This window comes from Falco rusticolus, chromosome Z, assembly GCF_015220075.1.
Source record: "Falco rusticolus isolate bFalRus1 chromosome Z, bFalRus1.pri, whole genome shotgun sequence".
In the NCBI taxonomy this organism is placed as follows: domain Eukaryota; kingdom Metazoa; phylum Chordata; class Aves; order Falconiformes; family Falconidae; genus Falco; species Falco rusticolus.
The window spans coordinates 11,315,895-11,336,485 of NC_051210.1; the positions used below are offsets into that span (position 1 = coordinate 11,315,895).

The window sequence follows — 20,591 nt, forward strand, 5'->3', positions numbered from 1 at the left end:
GCAAGTCAACAGATCTACTGTAAAGCACAGTATTCTCAAAGATGCCACTAACAAGCTTCACTGATATGTTACAAGGGCTATTTATTTCAGCAGCTCCGAGGATCACCCTTTTCCAGCACACCTAGGCAATCCTCTAAGGTCTGGGCTTTGAGCATTAGGTTGTTCTGCTCTTCCACAAACTGAAGAGAAAGCACTACCACACCTTCCCTTAGTATGGCACAACTTTGTTTCTATTCATGAGGGAGCAGAAGTATTGCTGAACCAACAGTTCTTGGTAAGACTGAACCAACTCACTCTGAAAACAAAGCAGCTAGGCAAATCAAGAGACCTACTTACAGGGCAGGCTTCAGGCAAAGTAGCAACAGTTCAGCTGACTGGAATGCAGTCAGTCTTTGCTTCTGGAGACGCCCGTAGTACAGTAAGGGGGGCAAACTTGTATCAGAGGCTTCCCATCCAATCCATTAACTTCCAGACTACAGGACCTCAGATTATACACTCCAGTACCAGTGTGTACGCACACCTCCCTTTTAGAGTCTTGAGGCCAATGAGAACACTGTTTTGCTTGGAGAGGTCCTCATTCCCACCCTCCCAACTCTACAAGTGTCACCCAGTGCCTAGGGAAGCGAAAAGAACCAGCAAGTGGCTATTTTCAGAAGAGACATACCGGGGTTTCAGAAGTCTGCAATTCCTTGAAACTGACTCAGCAGCAAGGGGCTAAAAAACCTCAAACAAAACACAAACAACTTTATAGCCAGCCTGGTACATTCCCACATTTTGATATAAGCTAACTACTCCACAGAGCTAGTGGTTACTCCATTTTGCATAAGTATCACAGCAACTTCACATGTGTTCTCTGCTCTGCTTTTGTAGCAGAAGGAGCTGACAGCGCATGACAAGTTGTACAATATATAGGAACATCCAACAGCAGTATTAGGAAGTCCTGAAGACCCATGGCTGCACTTTTCAGAGAGGAGAGGCAGGGTGGGGTTTTTGTTTTAAGTAGTAGCACAACAACAGATTTATCCACGGTGCTTCCCCTGTAAGGACAAAGGTTCCTCTGGTTGCTAAACAGAGAGACATCACTACAGCTAAGCAGCACATTAACTAGAAGTGGTTTAGTTTCAGAAAGACTGCTTAGCCCCAGCTCCACACAGTCTTTAAGTGGCTATATGAAATGTGTAATCTTAGCAAAGCAATCCTGTTCGGGTAAGATCCTCCTTATCCATCAGTATTCCTTAAGCAATTGTGGTTTATGTTGCAGCTGGACAAGGGTAGTCCCTGTCTACCAAAGTCCTCCTTTGCTTAAGGGGTTCAGAATTACATACAGGAGCTTCAAGACAGAGCTGTTTACCAAGGTCTGTCTTTGACAATGGCTAAGAACAGGGATAAAGTCCTACTGGTCTTGGTCAGAAACCCATCATGGGAGTACTGGGTTTTATAGATAGACCTCTCTCTGCCTGTTGCAGTTTGCAGAACTGTGGCAGTACTGCTCTTCACCTTGAGAACTGTCTTAGTGAGACTAATGCTTTAGCCTAGACATTTTGGGAAAGGGGTGATCTAAACTATTGTCTCCCGACAGGTTAGATGCATTCTGCCAGCTAATGCTCAGAAATGGTTGCCAACAGATGAGAAATTTCAGATTTAACTAGCAAGTGATCAAGTATTACTAGGCTGGCACTCTTTCTCTTAAGAGGGCAAAAGAGCAGGATGAGCATGACACAGCTTGCCAGCTCACAAATGCAGTAGACAGCTTGAAATACACAAACATCTGGGTCAGACTCAGCATAGCAGGAGTGTGTACAACAGGAAAAAGCAATGCTACAGCAACTCAGCAGATAAGGAGTTCTGTTGGACTTACACAAGCAGAATAAGCAGAAGACATGGTAAGATGAGGAACAGGAGATGGCTTCATAAAATCTGCTGTTAGCTAGACAGAAGGATTTGGCTGACTGAGTAAGGAGCAAAGCAAACCCTGGGATGCTGCAGTAGCTGTAGACAATTTTACCTGTTTCCAAAAGGAAACAACAGCTCATCACTGCCCATGTGCAGTAAGCATTAGCATAAGACAAGTTGTGCCAGAACTAGAGCCAGTCAAATTTTAATCTTCCAATGTGGAAACAAGTTAACTTGCAGAAACAACTTAAGCTGGCTGCACAGATCTCAAAAGCTTGTAGCAAAAACCTTCCGAAAGAGAGCTTAAAAAATATCATGGAATCTACTTAAAATATGAAAAGGTTGCATCAAGGTGCCAGAATAACTGGAAGAAAGACCAAAGATGAAACTTCCAGCCACTTCCATGAAGTTAGTGACTTCTCACCAATTCTGTTGGGATAACAGCATCATACTAGCATGTCTTGCACCTTTTAAGCAGGGCAGATGTTTGTGAAGGCTGGAATTCCTGCGGGATGTCTCAGGTCTTAAAGGCTGTGATAGTTTTACCTGATCTTAGCCTTGGATGAAACAACCACGTCTACATTAAGTAAAACTTCTAGACTCACCAGAGCACTGTTAGCTTGGGGTGGGGGAGTGACACACAGAGGATGCGTACACTGGAAGCATCATCATGCAATACTGCCTCATCTGCCATGGCAGAACCCTCCCCTGGCAATCACAGCTGGCATCATGCCCTGCTACTTGGCTAGTTTTCAGCAGCTAAAGGCCAAGTTAGAAGCTAACTATTAGTCCTTCTTAATGGTGGAGCCACCTAGCTGACTGCACAAGGAACAATGCTTATGACTGCTGAATCTCCATTTATCAGTGAGCAGGATCAGTTTGCTGAAGTCTTACGCTATTGCTAGAAAGAGGTAGGCTTTGAAGTGTCACAGCAGATGGCCTAGCAATCTAAGATGTCTCAGGCTGTAATCTTTCAGCAGAGCACCTCCTCATCATGTTAACTGGCACCGGCTTTCTTCCATGGGACTTGGGGAAGCAAGACTGCACCATCTGTTCTACTCTGCTTTCACCACAGAAAGGTAAGTATGTCCTGTAGAGCCTAGAACAGCAAGTGATCTGCAGCCATCTGCACTTCTACCTGTCAGTGTAGCTATCATACCCATAAGCATTTGAAATACTGACTAGTATTAAACACTTTATGTAACAAAGTCTGACTTCAGTGCCAGGGACTCATCCATCAGCTTCATCTTTAGTGCACCAAGTTGCTGCTCATCCGCTGTGTTAACGATGAGCACAATCCAAGTCTCAGCAGGTGCCTACTGCTCACAAAGCTCTTTAGAGAAAAGCCTTTTTGTCACAGCACCTGTTACTTCCTCACAGTACTGCCAGCCTGCCATGAATGTGAGCAGTCCAACAGTGGAAAGGAGGGGAAGCGGCTTCTGGCACCCAGGCAGATAGAATGGAGGACAGGTCTGTCGACATCCAAGTCTTAAAGAGTATCCATGAATACCTTAGAAAAAGCTTTGAAACTCGAGGAAGTCAGGAGCAAAGAGCCTCAGCCTCTGTCCCTCACCTTCTCAGGCCACTCTTAGAGCTTTGTCACCTGCTGAAGCAGGCTGGGTGAAGGTCTAGCAGGGTCTGGATCACAACCTATAGCAGAAACAGTACATTCAAACTTTCAGGATCATGACCTACTGGTTAAGTACTAGGCTGTGCGCACAGCTGTATAACCACCTACAGGCAAACTCTTCATGCATTCCTATGGACTTTGTAAGAAGTTTTTCAAGACACCCAAATTTATGGGTACATGACATCAGATGATTCTAGGAGCACATCTTTGGCATCTTACAGTGCAGGGCAAGCAGGAACTAACTGCCTGTGTTGGAAATGCATAAGCCCTGCCAACTATGCAGGCTGCTACCTGGTAAGGAAGCAGCCGCATACTCTACTGTTGCATTATGCAGTCCAAACATGCTGACTAGTTCGCCTGCCCAGAAACAGACACTAGATCTATCAAGAAGTTCACTTTATCCAAGTTTAAAATTCAGCTGAGCTTCATAAACTTGAAGTCTGCATGTGAGACTCTAAACAGGTTGGGGAGTTTCCAGCTGATGTCATCTACTCCCTCCTTCATTCTCCCAGGAGATTTTCCAAGACTCTGGATTGACAGAGCAGCTTGGATCCACATGAAGTAAGCCTCAGGAGTTTGGTATTCAGTTTTCTGGATGGCAACCACCTCCCCTAGTGCAGTAGTATACATCAGAGAAAGCATCCAGGATTCAACCTGGAAGGCTAAAAAAGGGTCCAAAGTTCTGCAGGTATTAGCTTATTGTCAAGTGTAGATCATACAGGCTCCTGCTGAGTTAAGTGCAGCTCATCAGTACTGCAGCTTCTACAAAATGATAGTTTTCACCTATCCTGCCTTAGCAAGTGCACAGCTTAACAAGACAACTTTGCTACCTTAAACAACAGTCCATGAAGGAAAGTGGAAGACATGGTTCAGCTAGGTCTTCCAAGCACACATAAGCTCATGACTGGGAAAGGTTAGCCTGAAACCATCCAGTGTTAGATGACAGCAATGTGCTTGCAACAAGTATTAGATGACAGTAAGAGACATTCAGAAAAGTTGCTGTTTAGAGGCAAGTGGTGCACTTAACCCCAAGTACCCCTGCCTGACTCTGGGACCTTAGAGCCAGGCCTGTACTGCTCTTAGAGACTCACTATTTAGGTTCTGAAATTAAGAGTGCTGTACCTTTCTCCTTGTGTTCCGAGGCATTCCATTGCTTTTCTGCCATCCATTTCCCAGAGAAACACAACCACAGATAAGAGTTGTATCAAGGGGACAACAATTCCACACAACTATTGCAGATGGTTTCTGGAACAGTCTTACCTTCATACCCTCAGTACACAACAACAAGCCATAGCAGAATCGCTGCTGGTCATTGGAAAACTAAAATGGTCTAGATAAATATTTCCAAGAAGACTACAAAAGCTTGCATTTAACTTGGCTTTCACAGACCTGTTCATAGCACTACTTGTCTCATCCCAGAAGTTTTGAACGCAGGTAGTTTTTGTTCAGAGTTCTCTGCCACTGGCCTGTACAGCTAAGCTCTGCTTAGAGAAGCACCCTTCCATCCTCCAGTCCATGTAGATCAGTTCATCTGTCACTGACAGTATAGTAACTTCGAAGATCTCACTGAGCATCTGTATAGTGAAATCTCAGTCTGCCCGAGACTATTATCCAATACCAGCTGCAGACAAACACCTGAACTTCTCTTCAGATAGAAAACAAAGGAAAAAGCATTTCCCTCCCCTTTATATACATTCATTTGCATTGTCTACCAGGCATCAGCATCATCCTTAGTCTACTACAGGTTTGTTTCTGCACACATATCAGAAGCAGATATGAGATACTGCATGCCTCATCCTCTTGCACTTGTCCGAGGCAGCTACTTTAAGACAAGAGTGACTGAAGTGGGGTCCGCACTGCAGAGATGGGAGATCGCTCCAAACATAGTAGGGAAGGAAAAGTAAGAAGGCAGCAAGGTTTAAAAAGAAAAAAACCACACAAAAACAAAACGACACCCCACAGTTAAACACTGAAAACCTTATTCACTCTCAGGAAGACGTACCACTTCTCTACACTGATCCACGAACAAGACAGCGCTAAGTTGTAGTTTGACAGGAACTGTGAGAACTTCGACTTCTAAGGCTGGACCTACCCTCCTGGGAAAGCGTAAGTTGTTACATATACACCAGCTCCTGACATCTTTCTCCAGTAATGGGGGGAAGAGTCCAGTTTGTGGGGTGTACTGACAAGGAGCAAGATTATACCCTCAGAAGAGGTCAGTGTTTTCCACTGTATTAATAATCTAGAATCAGACTGCAAGGTTGAGGCTATTTTAAGAGCAGTACAGAATAAGCCCACATCAGAAGGAATTCTTGCTCTTACCTGGGAACATGTCAGCAGAGGAAGGACAGTACTGGGTGTTACAGACAAGCCCAGATTTTTACTTCCTAGCCCTTGAGGGCATTATGCAGCAAGTCTGTGGGCCCCACAGGTTGGGTGGAAAGCTCCTAACTCCAAGGGGGCATGCATACCACATCTGGTCCAAGCCTTACCTCTACAGTTCCAACAGCACCACTGGTATTCTGCCCATCTAACCAAAAAACCCACTAGGTAGGGACTAGATCAATTTGTTCTCAGGGCATTTTAAGTAAGTGTCAGAGTACCGCATGCTGCCAAGCTATGAGTCTGATGGCTTTGTTCTGGAGTTCATCACTCAAAACTAGTATTTCTGCTGTGTAGGTCAGAGTTTCCTAGAGGCAGGCTCCTCCATAACCCTGGAAAAAAACTCAATTTCATCTGCAGCAGCTGATCATAACAGCATGCAGTTTGGTACTACTCAAGACCTGGGACCATTCTTGTTTATAAAAGGTACCATACTTGGAACAGTGTTTCTTTGCACTTCAGCTGGCCAGAGAAACCCTGGAACAAGCTTCACAGAGACACTACATAATTAACACAAGCACTTTCCATACCTTCTCATGCAGGTCCCACCTCTTTTCTGAAGCTAACAGCCAAGTTTTATAGGATGTATTATTATACCTCGTGGTTTGTTTTCCCATAAGTCAAAGTTAGGCTAACCAGAGCAAGAATGAAGGCATATAAGCATTTCCTGCAAACAGCATTTGCAGCAAGAGCAACAAGCCATCTCCTACCTCTGTTGCCAAAGACTTCAGGGACTCTGCTACAGTATGGCTCAGTTTCAGCCTTCCTGTGCACACGGGTAAAGGGGGGGGCGTCACAAGAAGTTGTCAAGTACCAGATCAGACCATCTGTTCATATAGTCTGAATATATGTCTACCTCCTCACAGAATCCTCAAGGGGGTGGCCTCTTTTCCTAGTCCAGAAGGGGAACTATGCACCATCACAGTAAAGCTGAACGTGGTTCCGGTTACACTCTGAAAAGTAGCAGCATGAGTGGCATCTCGCAGATGTTTTACAGCAGTTAACACAAGTTCTTCAATATTAGTAAGGAACCATGTTACTGTGCTACTTTGTGCACAGAAGGTCAAAAGGCTTTGGGGGCAGGGCAACTGGCAGATAAAATAGGTTGTTATTTGGAGCAGATGTTAATTAGGCAAAATGTGAAAGTCCAAGACATATTTTTGTCTTATTAACTCTCACCACCCTGACACATACTTTCCCATATCCTCTGAACAGGAAGAGAAGTGTGAGAAGGAACTGGATGCTTGCCACATGTTATAGCCCCTTTACTGTGGCAAGGTATTTTTAAATGCAAAAAGATATTTTAACACATCCACAGGATGAGCTGTTCTCTTGGAAGAAAGAGTCCCAGACCCAAGGTTAGCTTCTACATCTGTTTACAAAACAATAGAGTCCTCACGGGAAGCTTCATCGATCTTCCCAAGCAAAAAGCCAGTCTGGCAAGCATAGACAAGATTGGTTCAATTATGCTTAAGCTGTAGAAAGCAGCAGAAGAGAGCCTGTGACCCAAAGGAAAGAGAGTTTTACATGTGGGCAGACTTGGATTTGCATCCTTTAGCAGGGCTTAAGGTTTGTTCTTCTTTCTACAGTTCTCAGCAGAAGGCAACAGGCATCAACCCCACTCTATCTTCATATCTCAAAGATCTCCACAAAATACAAAAGCTAGGTGTCTTCTGAAACATTTAGAAAAATGCAGATCTTTTGAGTCACGTCTCTCAATCTCCTCCAGCTCTGCTAGGTTCCATGTCCATCTGCACGGAGTTTGTTTTAAGAACACTGTTGTGAGACTTGAATTGCTCTGCAGCTATGTGCACAGGAACATCACAACCCATTTTAACATGCTAAAGAGCATCTTGTTATGAGCGAGCCTAACACGTCCAGTGTTTTGTTTAAAGCTTTATTTTCAGAACCTGAGCTCTGACCTTCTAAATAGCAAAGCAGCAGCCAGGATTCAGCCCATGAGCAGGAAAACTTGAATCCAGCATATGACTCGGAGTCATTCCCAATCCAAGCAGCCAGATTCATATCCTACTATAGATGGAACAGTTTGTTAAGCTTGTCCAAACTAAACTTTCTCCTAGAGACACACAGCTTTGTGTTAAAGCTCTGCAGACATACTGTGTAGCAGTTCTTTTCCTGTTCATGCTCCAGAAGTAGGTTTAGCTGCATCAGTCATGTGGATATCCAGTGTCACCAAAGTGCCAATTTGGCTGAGATGTTTCTGGGAGCAAACAGTCATAATTTTTAAATGTGAACAGATGCAAAGGATTTGGGAGAAGCAGAGAGAAAAAACAGAAAGGAGAGAGATGATAGAGGGCTGCAAAACACTGTAGTATCCCCATGATTACTTAGTTTAAAAAACAAGAATACACTTCCATATCACACTGCAATGTCAGTTTCCTCATTGTCACTGTTTCAAGTGAGTTGCATTAGCATTTTGCCACACAAGATCAGCGGAGGTTTCATGAGAGCAAGTTAGACTGACAAGACATCACTAACTAAAGGAGGGAGAAATATTCAAAGGGAAGAAAGCATGTTTTCAGCTCAAACCCTTTCCAGCCGAAAGAATTTGCTCCCAGAAGGGTGAAATAAGCAGTGTGTAACTGTTGGAAGGAAAAAGAAGAAACACACCAAAAACTACATAGTATAACTGCTTCACTCCCTGCTTTAAGGAGAGCAAGTGAGGAAAAGCAGTCATGCAGTTATTTTCTCACAATTTGAAAACTATATGCATACAGAACCGATGCAGGGAAGAAACAAGCCAAGAGATCTACAGACTAATTAGTCTACAGAATCACCCCTTACTTATATGGCTTAGGCCCCTGACAGCCACTGCAGCACGTTACAGGTGTCGGGCACACATGGCGGCTTCAAGTGAAATATACTGATCCAGGAGCGAGCTAGTCAGCACACTGAAAGTCAGCATACAAATCCAAAGAGGCCAGGCTGATCACTGGCAATAAACAGTACAGACTAAGATTTCCCAGGGATTTTCTTGGCAGCAATCCAAAGCACAACTTTGTCTTGGCAGTATCCAAGATTTTCACATACAATTTGCCTTATACTAGCATCTAAAAACACTACAGCAAAGGTGCCAACTCTACCCAGATAAGCATAGGTTTGAGGATTGTCTGGGGTAGTCTTATCACTTACCTTTCCCACATGTCAGCACCTTTGCCACTGAGCTAGTCAAAAGTAGCTTGTTGCTAACTAACACCATCTGCAGCACTGAGGGAAGAGGCTCCTTTGCCCTTGAGCAACAACCGCACTGCAGCATATTCCTTTCAAAACCACATCATGACATTCAAGCTCAATGGAAAAGTGAGACCAACTGTGCAGACAGACTTTAAGATGGGGCTTTTTTATAGCCTAAGAGGCCATTCAGAAGGCTATAGCAAGTTCTATTCAGGCAGTGTAAGGCAACACTTTCCCATAAGACAGAGCATTGAACCAGTGTAGTTAACAGCTTCCTGGTAGATGTGACAGAGTAAGTTTCATCCCTTGGTAGTACTTTGGCTTTGACAGACTACTACCTGCTCTCATTGGATAGGCAGTGTTAGGATGGTTTAGAAGAGCTTGTTTTTTCAGACTTGGGTTCAGCTTGATATTCGAGCACAGACTAAGAATCACTCTGTTTAAAGCTTATGCTTCAGTGCTGTAAGCCATCCCTTCACCAGTGACATGACAGACCACTGCAACTATTACTTTCCAGGACAGGCTGAAAGGCTGTCATCTTCACAGTATGTGTGCACTCCTTCATTTGAGTGTATCATCTAGAAGTAAAGCCAGTTACTATTTACTTTATTCATCTTCCTGCAGAGTACCACACATTTTCATGATGCCTTTGCTCCCACACGCCACTGTAGTTCTCTCCAACCCAAGATACATAAAACACAACCCAAGTCCAGCAGAAGCCCATCTCTAGAGGTTGAGAGACACCATCACTTTCACTTCCAGAGTAACTTCCCACCTACTGTTTACTGCTTCATAGAAGCATCAGTGTAGAAGCTCTTAACATGGCTGTAAGGCAGTGACATTCTCCAAAGAAGTGCTCCGAGGGCCACTCTAAATACAGCTCTTGGCTGAGCTCTTTCCTTGTCTGTTATACGAATTTTGGATTATTTCTTTATTCTCAGAGCAATTTCAGCTAGTTCCACTAACCCATATCACCTACATGCTTATTCAGATAAATACTTCATGATTTCTGTGAAGTATCTGGTTGAGAATCAACAATTTTGGCACTACATCACCTACACCTGAAGGCAACACCTCTTTCTGCCCTCCCACCCCAATTCAGAATAAAATGTGTCACAAATTCATCTGTCAATAACCAATTTAAGTTGGACAGGCATTGGAAATGTTAATTCATTAAGAGTCACACCTCAATGGATTTGCTTTCCATCTTCAGTTGGTCATTGCAGCATTGCTTGTAGCTACCTTGCTGCCAGTTACTGCCCTTTGTAACTGGAAGAGAAAAAGGTTCCTGACAGTTTGATGGTTTACTAAGAGCAAATTCTTACTAAGAGTAAACTCACTCACCTTTTACCTCAGGTTTGCAGCTGCCACCATCTCCAAGGTGGAGTTTGGAGCTTTCTGCCCCATTTCATCTAGAGACAGGAGTAGTTTTCCCCAGTCACAAGAGCTTGGAATCTCCATTGCACTGCAACCCTGGGCTTGGGCAGTCAAGTTGGCCACAGCTTAAAGAGTCAGTACAGCTCAGCATTTAAGATCTTGCTCAAGACTGGTAGAGAACAAGCCTCAGCCAAGTTACTTCTGAGAAATACACAAGATCAAATGCCATTTTTAAATGGTATATTGTCTCCTACAGACTGAAAACATGTGCAAGTTACACTCTAAAAGTTGCAGTTTAGGCATTGCAAGTAGATTTTCATGAAGCAGTACTGAGTTAATTCTCACTGCACTGAAGAGCTCCTGTCTTGTCTCCTGACGTACTTTACAGAAATCAGCCTCTCCACTCAGGCAAGGAAAAGACTGGGTAGTGTGACAGCCAGATGGTCCGTTTGAGATTATCACAGTAGTCCACGATGCTAGAAGACACCAGGACAATTTGCACATTGACCTAGGAACTGATGCCTCCATCTTTGTCATCTGCTGCCTGAAGCTTATTACAAACCCCTGAGGCACCAACAGGAGAATGATGTGCCCACACAGCTATAAAGACCTTCTTAACCAGTCTGGTTATCCTCTTCTCCTCATGCAGGAGCTCAGAAAGCTTCCAGCAACTTGGGTAGGCTTGACACATTCCAGCACAGGCAGCCTGGAGGATTCTTTCCGACCACCACGCATAACTTTTTCCACCATGGCTGACAAGTTATTGTCGAGACTCACCCTTCTGAAACCCAGCTGAAGAACCAAGTTTCTCTACATACATTTTGAATATCTGTTTTCAGTACTTGTCTCGTTAAGTATGAAGCAATCCTATTGAAGGGATTATGAAAGCTGTGCAACACTGAGTTTAACCTCAAAGTATACCCCTCCCTCCATTAAGTTGAAGTAAGAACCACAAAGTAATAATACTGTTATACAGTAGAAGCTATGTTCAGTTTTACCAGATGGAAAGATTAAAAAAAGTAACAGTACCAAGACAGTTATGCTGATGCAAGTGTTTGTCCTACGTTAAGGTTAGCTATCCTTCATCTTTTTCAGAAGAGATGGGAATTGCCAATTCCAGAGAAACTCCTGTACTGGGAAGTTGTGGATCATAAGGAGACCACTGAGTACAGTTTTATGACAGTACTAGAGCACCTACATTGTAAGATATCATTACAGCAGCCTTACCAATAAAATTACTGTTTTATGTGCTTCTACACCATCAAACCTGAGTGGCTACAAGCAAAAAGGAGACAAGCACTCTACCTTTTCAGTAAGATACCATGGTATTAACCTATCCAAGTGATACCACGAGTTTGAGAGATGAAACTGCTAGAGAAACAAGTTCCTGGTTACCACCATTATGAAAGATGGGAAACTAGATTCAGCCAGCAGCTTGGCTGTGGGCAGAGCACTGATGGCAAACTGAAAGCCATGCTAGGTTTAAGTCAGCTCTTTTTAACTAGGAACCTGGAAAAAAGTAGTCGCATGCACGCACATGCACACAGTGCGGCAGCAGAAGAGACAGCAGCTCCTTTGAACAGGAATACAACTAAGCTCAGCCTTTGAGAGCTGACAGCCCACTTATGAAGCATGTGGCAGATAACTGCTTGCACCCAAAAGCTTCCTGGCCTGAGAATCATGGGTTCAGTGATATAACACATATCCACTACGCAACTTAACCTCCCCATTCAGTGCAGTGATCAGGGGGAAAAGAACCACACGATTTCCCAAAAGCCAGGAGAACAGCTTCATAAATAAGTGAATTCCAAAACAGTTAGAAGACGGTTCAACCAAACTAGCAATCCTACTATCCTAGGTAGAAAGCAACACTCCTGTGTCCTTCAGGCCATTCTTCTCCAGACAAGGAGAGAGATTTATTAGAAGAAGCCCCATGTTCAGAGGTCCTTACAAGTAACTTGAATCACAACAACATTTGCTGGAAGGACAATACAGCAGAGGTGACATCAGTGCAGAAGGCTTCTGAAGTGCACTGATGTCAACTGACACAGATGACTGATAAGGTGACAAGGGCAAATTCTTTGCTGAACTTTACAGAGAAGGAAGAATTGGTCAGGCATGTGAAGGTCGGGGTCTGCCTCATCCACAGGAGCCATGAGCTGGTAGAGTTCAGGATCCCAAGAGGAGGGAGCAAAGCAAAAAGCAGAATTGCAACCCCAGACTCTGGCCTCTTCAGGAATCTGCTAGAAGGCAGGCACATGGTCCTGGAGAGGCATCCAGGAGAACTAGCTGATTTTCAAGGAACACCTCCCCAGCTGCAAAACAGATCCATCCCAATGAGCAGGAAATTAAGCAGAGGTGGCCGGAGACCTGTATGCATGAACACAGAGCTCCTGACTAAACTCAGATATAAAAAGGAAGCATAAAAAGCAGCACCAGGCACGGCTGACCCAAGAGGAATAGAAAGACTGAGTATGCAGGGATAGGTTTAGTGGAGTGGAGCTAAGTCTGGCAAAGGATGAAAACAGCAACAAGGAAGGCTTCTACAGGTACATCAGCAGCAAAATGAAGAACAAAGGAAATGCAGTCCTCATGGGGCAGGAGATCTGATGACACAGATAAGGCTGAGGCACTTGGTGCTTTCTTTGCCTCAGTCTTTATAGAGATGACCAGACTTCAGGAATCCCAGGCTCCTGAACCCAGAGGGAAAGCACAGAACAAGGCAAATTCACCATCAGTGGGGAAGGACCAGGTTAGGGACCATTTCAGCAAACAGGACAGACAAAAACCATGATGAGGTGGACTCACAAGTGCCGAGGGAGCTGGATGATGCCACTGCAATGCCACTTTCAGTTATCTTGGCCTTATTATGGTGATGAGGGGAGGTTCATGAGGACTGGAAGAAATCAAGTGTCACTTAAGTAGGCAGATGCAGGGAATTACAGGCCAGTCAGCCTCACCCAGTCCCTGGAAAGGCAATTGAGAAAATAGCGAAAACTATTTCTAAACACATGAAGGACATAATGAGAAGTCAGCATGGACTTCAGGGAAGTCATGCTTAACCAACCCAACACCTGCTATGAAGATACGACTGGTATACAAAAGGAGAGCTTCGATGTGGTCCATCTCAACGCTGTCTCCCATAACACCCTTCTAGACAAGCTGATGAGGTACAAGTTAGGCAGATGTACAGCAAAGCTGACTGAAAACTTGCAGAACTGCTGCACTCAAAGGGTAGTCATTAGTAGAGTACAACAGCAGGCAGTAGTAGGGCCACTACTATTTAATACCCACATTAATGATATAAATGATGAGACAGGGTACGTCCTCAGCAGCTGTGCTGAGAGTACAGAACTGGGTAGTGTTTGATATATTAGATGGTTGTGCTGTCATTCAGAGAGACCTCAAAAGGCTGTAGAGATGGGCTGACAGGTACCTTATGAAATCCATCACAGAGAAATGCAAAGTCCTGCACCTGGCAGTAATAGCCACGTATAGTATGTGATGGTGGCTGACCAGTTGAAAAGCAGCTTGGCAGAAAGGAAAAAAAACACACAAAGAAACACGACCACACAACAGATACTGATGGAAAAGCTGACCATGAGCAAACAAAAGGTATAGCTCAGGGCAAAGGTCAACAGCCTGTTGAGGAGAATGCTCAGGGGATCTTACCAATATGGATAAATACATGATAGGAGAGTGTAGAGAAGGTGATGACACTCTTTTCAGTGGATCCAACAACAGAACAAGAGACAGTGGGCACAAATTGAAATATTGGAACATTCACTTCAAGATGAGAAAGGAATCTTACTTTGCAAGTGACTGGATGCAGAATAGGTTGCCCAGAGACACTCAAAAACCATCTTCACAGCATCCTAGGCAGCCTGCTCTAGCTAACTCTGCTCTGAGCCAAGGGGTTGGACTAGAAAATACCCAGAGGTGCCTTCCAGCCTCAACTCTGCTATTGTCAGTTTTTGTGTTCTTGTAGATTAGAACCAAGATCAATTGATCCATACTGACACTGTTTCACAAGGTCACTAGCTTCACTTCCCAACTCTGTAGTCCTCTTGTCTCTCCCAGGACTGAGAATTTACCTCCAGCTTGCTTTAAAGCCATACATGCTGCTGGTCTAACAGTTCTCCTTTAGTCAGAGAAGGAAGATGTTCGTAGAAGCTCAGGCAGATCTATTTTAAACTTTCAGATTATACTGCAAACTGGTTTCATCTGTGGGTGGATGAAGTTAAAAGCAATAATTATAAACTAGCAACCAAGGAGGCTGGAAGTGGAGCTCCAGACTCTCAATACATTTTTTTGTTGAAGAGCCACTAGGCTCACTTCCAGAACATGAGTGCTAAGTAACAGCACTCTAGCAAACACATCAAGTTATTTTCACTCGATCAGGTGCTAATACAGGCCTAAGGGTTCACCAGGGTGGTAGCTTGGAAGCAGATGAGTAAGGAATCACATGCAAGGAGTAGTTTTCAGTTAGTAACCAGAAGTTCGCAGTAGTTTTAATGTCCATCTCCATGAGTCAGCAAATTCAAACTATGCATTCATTGCAAGCCTGGTATTCTACATCAACTCTGCTTGACATACTACCTATAGAAGAGCCTTGAACCTCACTTCAGCTGTCTAGTGTTAACAGAGCCAAACAGAAAGCATGCACATCTTCAAAGAAAAGCTGAACAGGTTATAGGTAGCTGGCCCGAAGTACAGTACCTGGTAGTCAGAGATGTCTGCAAGTGGACAAGGGAATCTAAGCCCTAGGACAGGTGGGATATGAAAATTTTTGGAGTGATAGGTAAGAAACCCGTACGGAGAGTCAGGATCCCATCAGATAGCTGCCAGTCTCAAGGCTGAACAATAGCAAGAACAGCCAGCATCACCTTGTTCGGAAGGCAGTCTCACAGCAAGTCTAGAGGGACCACAAGGACCACAGCTAGAGGAGAACAGGAGCAAGACATACAGAACACTTTATAACTCTGTGAAGCCTGGTACTCCCAACACTTAGCAGCATGCTATTAAATCTGCACAGCCACAGTGGGGCTGCATCCGAGTTTTATCATACTCCTACAACCATTTGGGTACAATCACACAGCAGAATATCATCTGCTTCTCACCTCTGCTCTGAACTCATTAATAATCCCTTTTCTCCTCATTGTCAAAGTATCTACCCTAGTGCACACACCAGATTTGCTATCTAACATGACAAACTAGTGGAGTCAAGTAGTCACGTGCAAGCAGAACTTACTTTTTTAAAGGAAAAAGAGAGGGAAAAAACCCTCACACTGACACTTCCCCATTTGTCTTACCTTCCTCTGCAGAGATCTGCTCTGAAAAGCAGATCTCAATTAGTTTGCATGCCTTCCAAAAGCTCTGTAAGAGAGGAAGAACTCAGTTTTATAGCTAAATCTGCAGTGGACCCTGCCATGCATTCTGTGGGACTGTTTCCCTCTTACCTGATGGCAAAAAAAAAAAAAAAAGGGGGGGGGGGGGTCAGTACTACTTCGGTTCAGCCTTAGCTGTCTGCTTATTTGGAGGATATAGCAAGTGTAAAGGGAGAATAAGCTCAAAAAAGCTGACGGTGGTCAGATATCAGAACAAACAATGTTTGCAATTAGACTTGAGAGAAACAGAAGGTTTTTTATAGAAAGACCCAGGCAATACAGAAATGCTTCAGAGACATGAATCTACAACTCGAGTATTTAATATTTGCTGCAGAATCACCGTGAAAGCCAAGTACTTAGCCAGAAACATCCATTTCATTTAAGAAGTTAGATGCTGCTCAGAAGTCAATGTTTCCTGGCTCCTAAAACAGCTCTCTCCTACTAGTGAGGATGAAGACACTCTTTCAGACAATGAAAACTCTGCAGCCCTCTTCATAAGATACAGAAAACTTGAGACTCATCTATTTAAACGGCCTTAGAACAAAGGAAGCCACAGAAAACAGCACAGAAGGTCTTCCTTCCCTTTCCAGTGACCTACTGCTCTAGTAGCATTAGCCACTGTTCTTAAAAGAGCAGCCAAGGGTTTGAGACTTCAGAGTTAGACAGGTTCTAAGCTACTAGGTTACTCCCACGTTTGAATCAAAAACCAACAGGACACACACAGGCAATGTTCCCACACTCAAGGTTCCTCTGACTCAGGATAAAGTAGTGTTCTTACTCAGCAGCTCCAAAAAAAGCAAGGAAAGTATGCAAAGCACTGAAGGCAGAAGTTTAGCCACTTCAGGCTGCACATCTGTGGCAGTGGAAATTGAAGCACTGCTTTATGGGCAGACATCATCCCTTACTTCTGCACTTTTTCCCCTCAGAGGATTTCAGTCTTAGGTACTTTTACCTTGCAGCAGCATTTAGGAAGTATTCACTCACCGCAGGTAAGAAACCAGAAAAAGCAAGTTGTCCACTTCACAATGATGGGTCAGCCATTGGCACTAACTCTCTGCCAGAGGGATGTCCTAGTACAGGCCTGGTTATGAACAATGGGTCCTTAAGAGAAGCCTGGTGACTCAGAGCCACTTTGAAGCAGAAGACTTTTTGATCCAAACTTCTCCTCCAATGTCAATCTCCACCAGGCTCTTGGCCACTCTGGAGAGAGCAGATGAGCATAGCTCCTATTATCAATAAAGAACAGCTGCAGAGCTTTTAAGCCCAGGAGTCAGACTTGACTCCGACCTCCCTCTGTTAGCCAGCTATCAGAGCTATCCACACACTGGTAGCTGACAGTAAGCCAGCCTTTCAAAAGATTAATCACCCACCACCAGAGATTAAGACCGAGAAACATACTAACCACCGAAATGGTGGTTTTACCTATTCATCTCCACTTAACCATACTCATTCCCCAGAACACTCAATACACAGTGCAAACAGTTGAAGTTTACTACTGCCTTAAAGCTAGAAACACCCATCTGTTTGCTGAAGTTTTTTCCTGAGGTGGTAAAGAAGTAAACTTATTTTTTTCTTGCCAGTGCATCAGGTATTAAGTGGAAGAAGGGACATCCCTCAGAGTAGAACTGCTGGACATCAGGAGGATCAGATGTTGGGCTTTTTCTGCTAATTCAGCTAGAAAGAAAAAAAGAAAGCATGCTGCTCTCTTCCTACTGGAAATCATTTTATTCATCAAGGCTCATTATCCTAGTGTCATTTCCAGGTCAACCACAGAACTGCTCTCAAGTCTAAAACCCACTTAATTCAGCCCCCTTTACAGTACTCCTGTACCGCCAAGTGCCTAGAACAGGCCAATACTACATACAGGTACTAGAAGATGAATTTCACCTGTGCTGCTGGTGGAAAAACTGGGCAGGGACTTCCCTACTGGCAAGAAGTTAGCTGACCACAGCCCAAGGCTAGAGAGGTATTTCTGTTCCTATGTTATCGGGGATGCTGATACACTCAGACACCTCAAAACAGGAAAGCAGAGAGGAGCTTGCTTGTGCTCCAAAAGCAAAAAAAAAAAAAAAAATACAGCTAAGCAAAGAAGTTACAGGGTGTGTGCTACTCCTCAGAACAGAGCTTCTCACCTGCCACACAGCGGTGTGGATAGGCAGCACTAACAGGATGAGTACAGTACCCCCACCGCACTCCTGAGCTGCGAGAAGACCCCCAAAGGCAGCTGCCAACTCTGCTATTGATACATGAGTAAATCCAATCTAACTAGGCTGCTGTCTGACCAACCTGTATCATAGACAGAAGAACTCTACAAGTCCTACTCCAACCTTAGTCACATACCCCCTTGTCTTGGAGGGCCATCAACTCTTTGACAACTTTCTTAGATGAAGGTATTTGATCCCAGAGGGAAGGTAAGCCTGGCTTCTCACTTGAGCAACAGTGGGCAAACATTCAAAGAGAGGGCTCCTTACATGGGCAGGAACAAGTACTAAATCTGTACAGCACAGTTACAAGGCAAGAGAAGGTGACACATGGAAGAGGCCAGACTACCTTGACTCATTCCCCTAGAGCACGGGAGTGTATCAGACCAGATAGCGCTGGCAGCCCCAAAGCTTTTGGAGGCTAGCAGATCTGTCCTGCCCTGGAGCAGCTCCACGCTCCCCTGGACAACAGCCATAGGAAGCACCTCCTGCCACCAGCAGCTCTGTAACACCCTGCACAAGCACCAGCCAGCCCAGAACTGCTTATTATAAAGTTCCAAACCAGTCTCACCCTTTGCAACCCTTGCTTCCAGGAAATCCTACCTTAAAACATTTCAGGAAGTCTGCCCACAGAGATACTATGTCCCTGAAAGAGTACTTAACATATCAGCAGTGCAGCACTGCCGCTGCGGTAATATTCAGGGATTATCACACCCAAGGCCCACACATGGGCAAGGCACTTTACAAAGCCCGCTGGTGTCCGGTGGGCACGTGCCAGAGCCAGGTAAGGAAAAGCAGGCACAGAAACTGCTGCAACAGCATCCTTTCCATATCGCACCAACGTGAGGAAGCGAGCAGGAGCTCGGGTCTGGGAAGAACAGTCACAGACAAGTTGATGGCAAGCTCAGTAGTAAGGAAACAGCGGCAGCTCCAAGCCTTCCCCGTGAGGGAGACAGGAAGGAGATGGCAAGGGAGTTGCAGTAATTCCTGAAGCACTCGGACCCATCCGCACGGGTACGAGCCCGCGGGAAGGGAGACGGCCAGCGAAGCCTTACCCCTCGCACCCAGCCGGTGTGAGCGGGTGCACCGGCGTCCCGGCCCCTCCCTCGCAGGGAGAGACACCGTGCCCGCAGACCCCACACCGGGTGCCTTCTCCCCCCGCCCCTCCTCGAGCAGCCGCAGGCTCTTGCGATGGATGTCAGCAGCACCCCAGGGCTCCATTTCCCGCGGCGAGCCTGGGAAGCAGCCCGGACGTGGCGGGAAACAGTCGCACAGCCCTTCTCCCTCCCCTCCGTGCTCCCCTTCAGAAGCAGCGACACCCCCCCAAATGCCGCGCCCCCTCCTCGGGCCGTACCTTGTCGGCGATGCTGCGGGGCAGAAGCAGGTCGGGGCTGGGGGTGAGCGCCGGCCCCATCTCCTCGCTGCTGGACGGGGCCAGGGGATGCGGCATCTCCCGCAGCGACTTGGGCCCGGAGGACGGGAGAGGCTTGGGGGTGCCTGCTGCGCCGCCCGACATCGCGCCGGCGCTGGGCAGCGGACCCAGCGGAGGGGGGAGCGGAGGCCGCGCCGCTTCGGCGGGGAGCTGCGGGGCCGCGGCCGGAGCCTGCCCGCCACCACCGCACTACGAGGAGGAGGGGAGGAGAAGGAGGAGGAGGCGGCAGCAGCAGCGGCCGAGTACGAAGAGGCGGAGGAGGAGGAGGGGCGAGAGCAGCGCCTGCCCGCGCCACCGCCGCCCGCCCCCTTACAAAGCGCCCTCCGCGCCACCTGCCTCCCCCGCCCGCCCCGCCCCGCGCGGCGGCGCCCGCCGAGCCTCCCGCCCCGCCCCACCCCGGGGCACGAGCGGAAGGCGCGGGGCCGTCCCAGCGCGGCGGCGGCGGGCGGGGCTGAGGCGGGCGTAGGCCGCGCCCCCGGCAGGCCCGGCCGGTGACAGCCGCCGCCCGGGCGGGCCCGCTGGCCGGACAGCCCAGCGGGGGAGGCGGCGGGGCCCGGCGCAGCCTGCGGGCGGGCCTGGTAGGCGCCGCCGCCCGCGCCCTTGCGTGAGCCGCAGCGTGGCCCCCGGGTACCGCGCTAACGCCCGTGTCGAACGGCGGTTAAACGCCAGAAAGGCGAAGCAGCCGCTCGGCCTCTCCAGGCGCAGCTCGCCGGTTTCGAACTGCTCACACGTTTGAAGGGAAACTGCAAACACACCGAGTCCCCGTGCGGGTCGCCGTGCCGGCGTGGGGTAGCTGGGGTGGCAGCAGGGCGGCGGCGGGACCTCCCCCCGCCCCGCTGGGCAGCCCGAGGCCCAGCCCCGGGACCTGCTGCCGGCACGGGCGGGCGCCCCCGGGACCGCGCAGCGGGACGCGTTGCGGACGGGCAGGCGCGCTCTGCCGCGTGTTCGCTGCCACCGCGCCTGAGAGGTTTCACATTCTTGTAGCGTCATGTTTCATCCTGAAGCTGCTGGAATTTGTGGTAGAGAATTCTCTTTACATTTAAAGAAAACAACCCGAATTTTAAAGAAGATGCGCTGAAAAGTTTCACTCTGAC

General features: G+C 46.6%; 1 protein-coding gene across 1 annotated transcript in view; it reads right to left on the reverse strand.

The window, feature by feature from the left end:
• Nucleotides 1-19,805, reverse strand: part of SNX30 (sorting nexin family member 30) — a 50,174-nt gene extending 30,369 nt beyond the window's left edge. The window contains exon 1 of the mRNA XM_037373585.1: nucleotides 19,420-19,805. Within this exon, the coding sequence (XP_037229482.1) occupies nucleotides 19,420-19,581 (162 nt within the window). The 5' untranslated portion in view covers nucleotides 19,582-19,805. The remainder of the gene's footprint in view (nucleotides 1-19,419) is intronic.
• Between the last annotated feature and the right edge of the window lie 786 nt (nucleotides 19,806-20,591).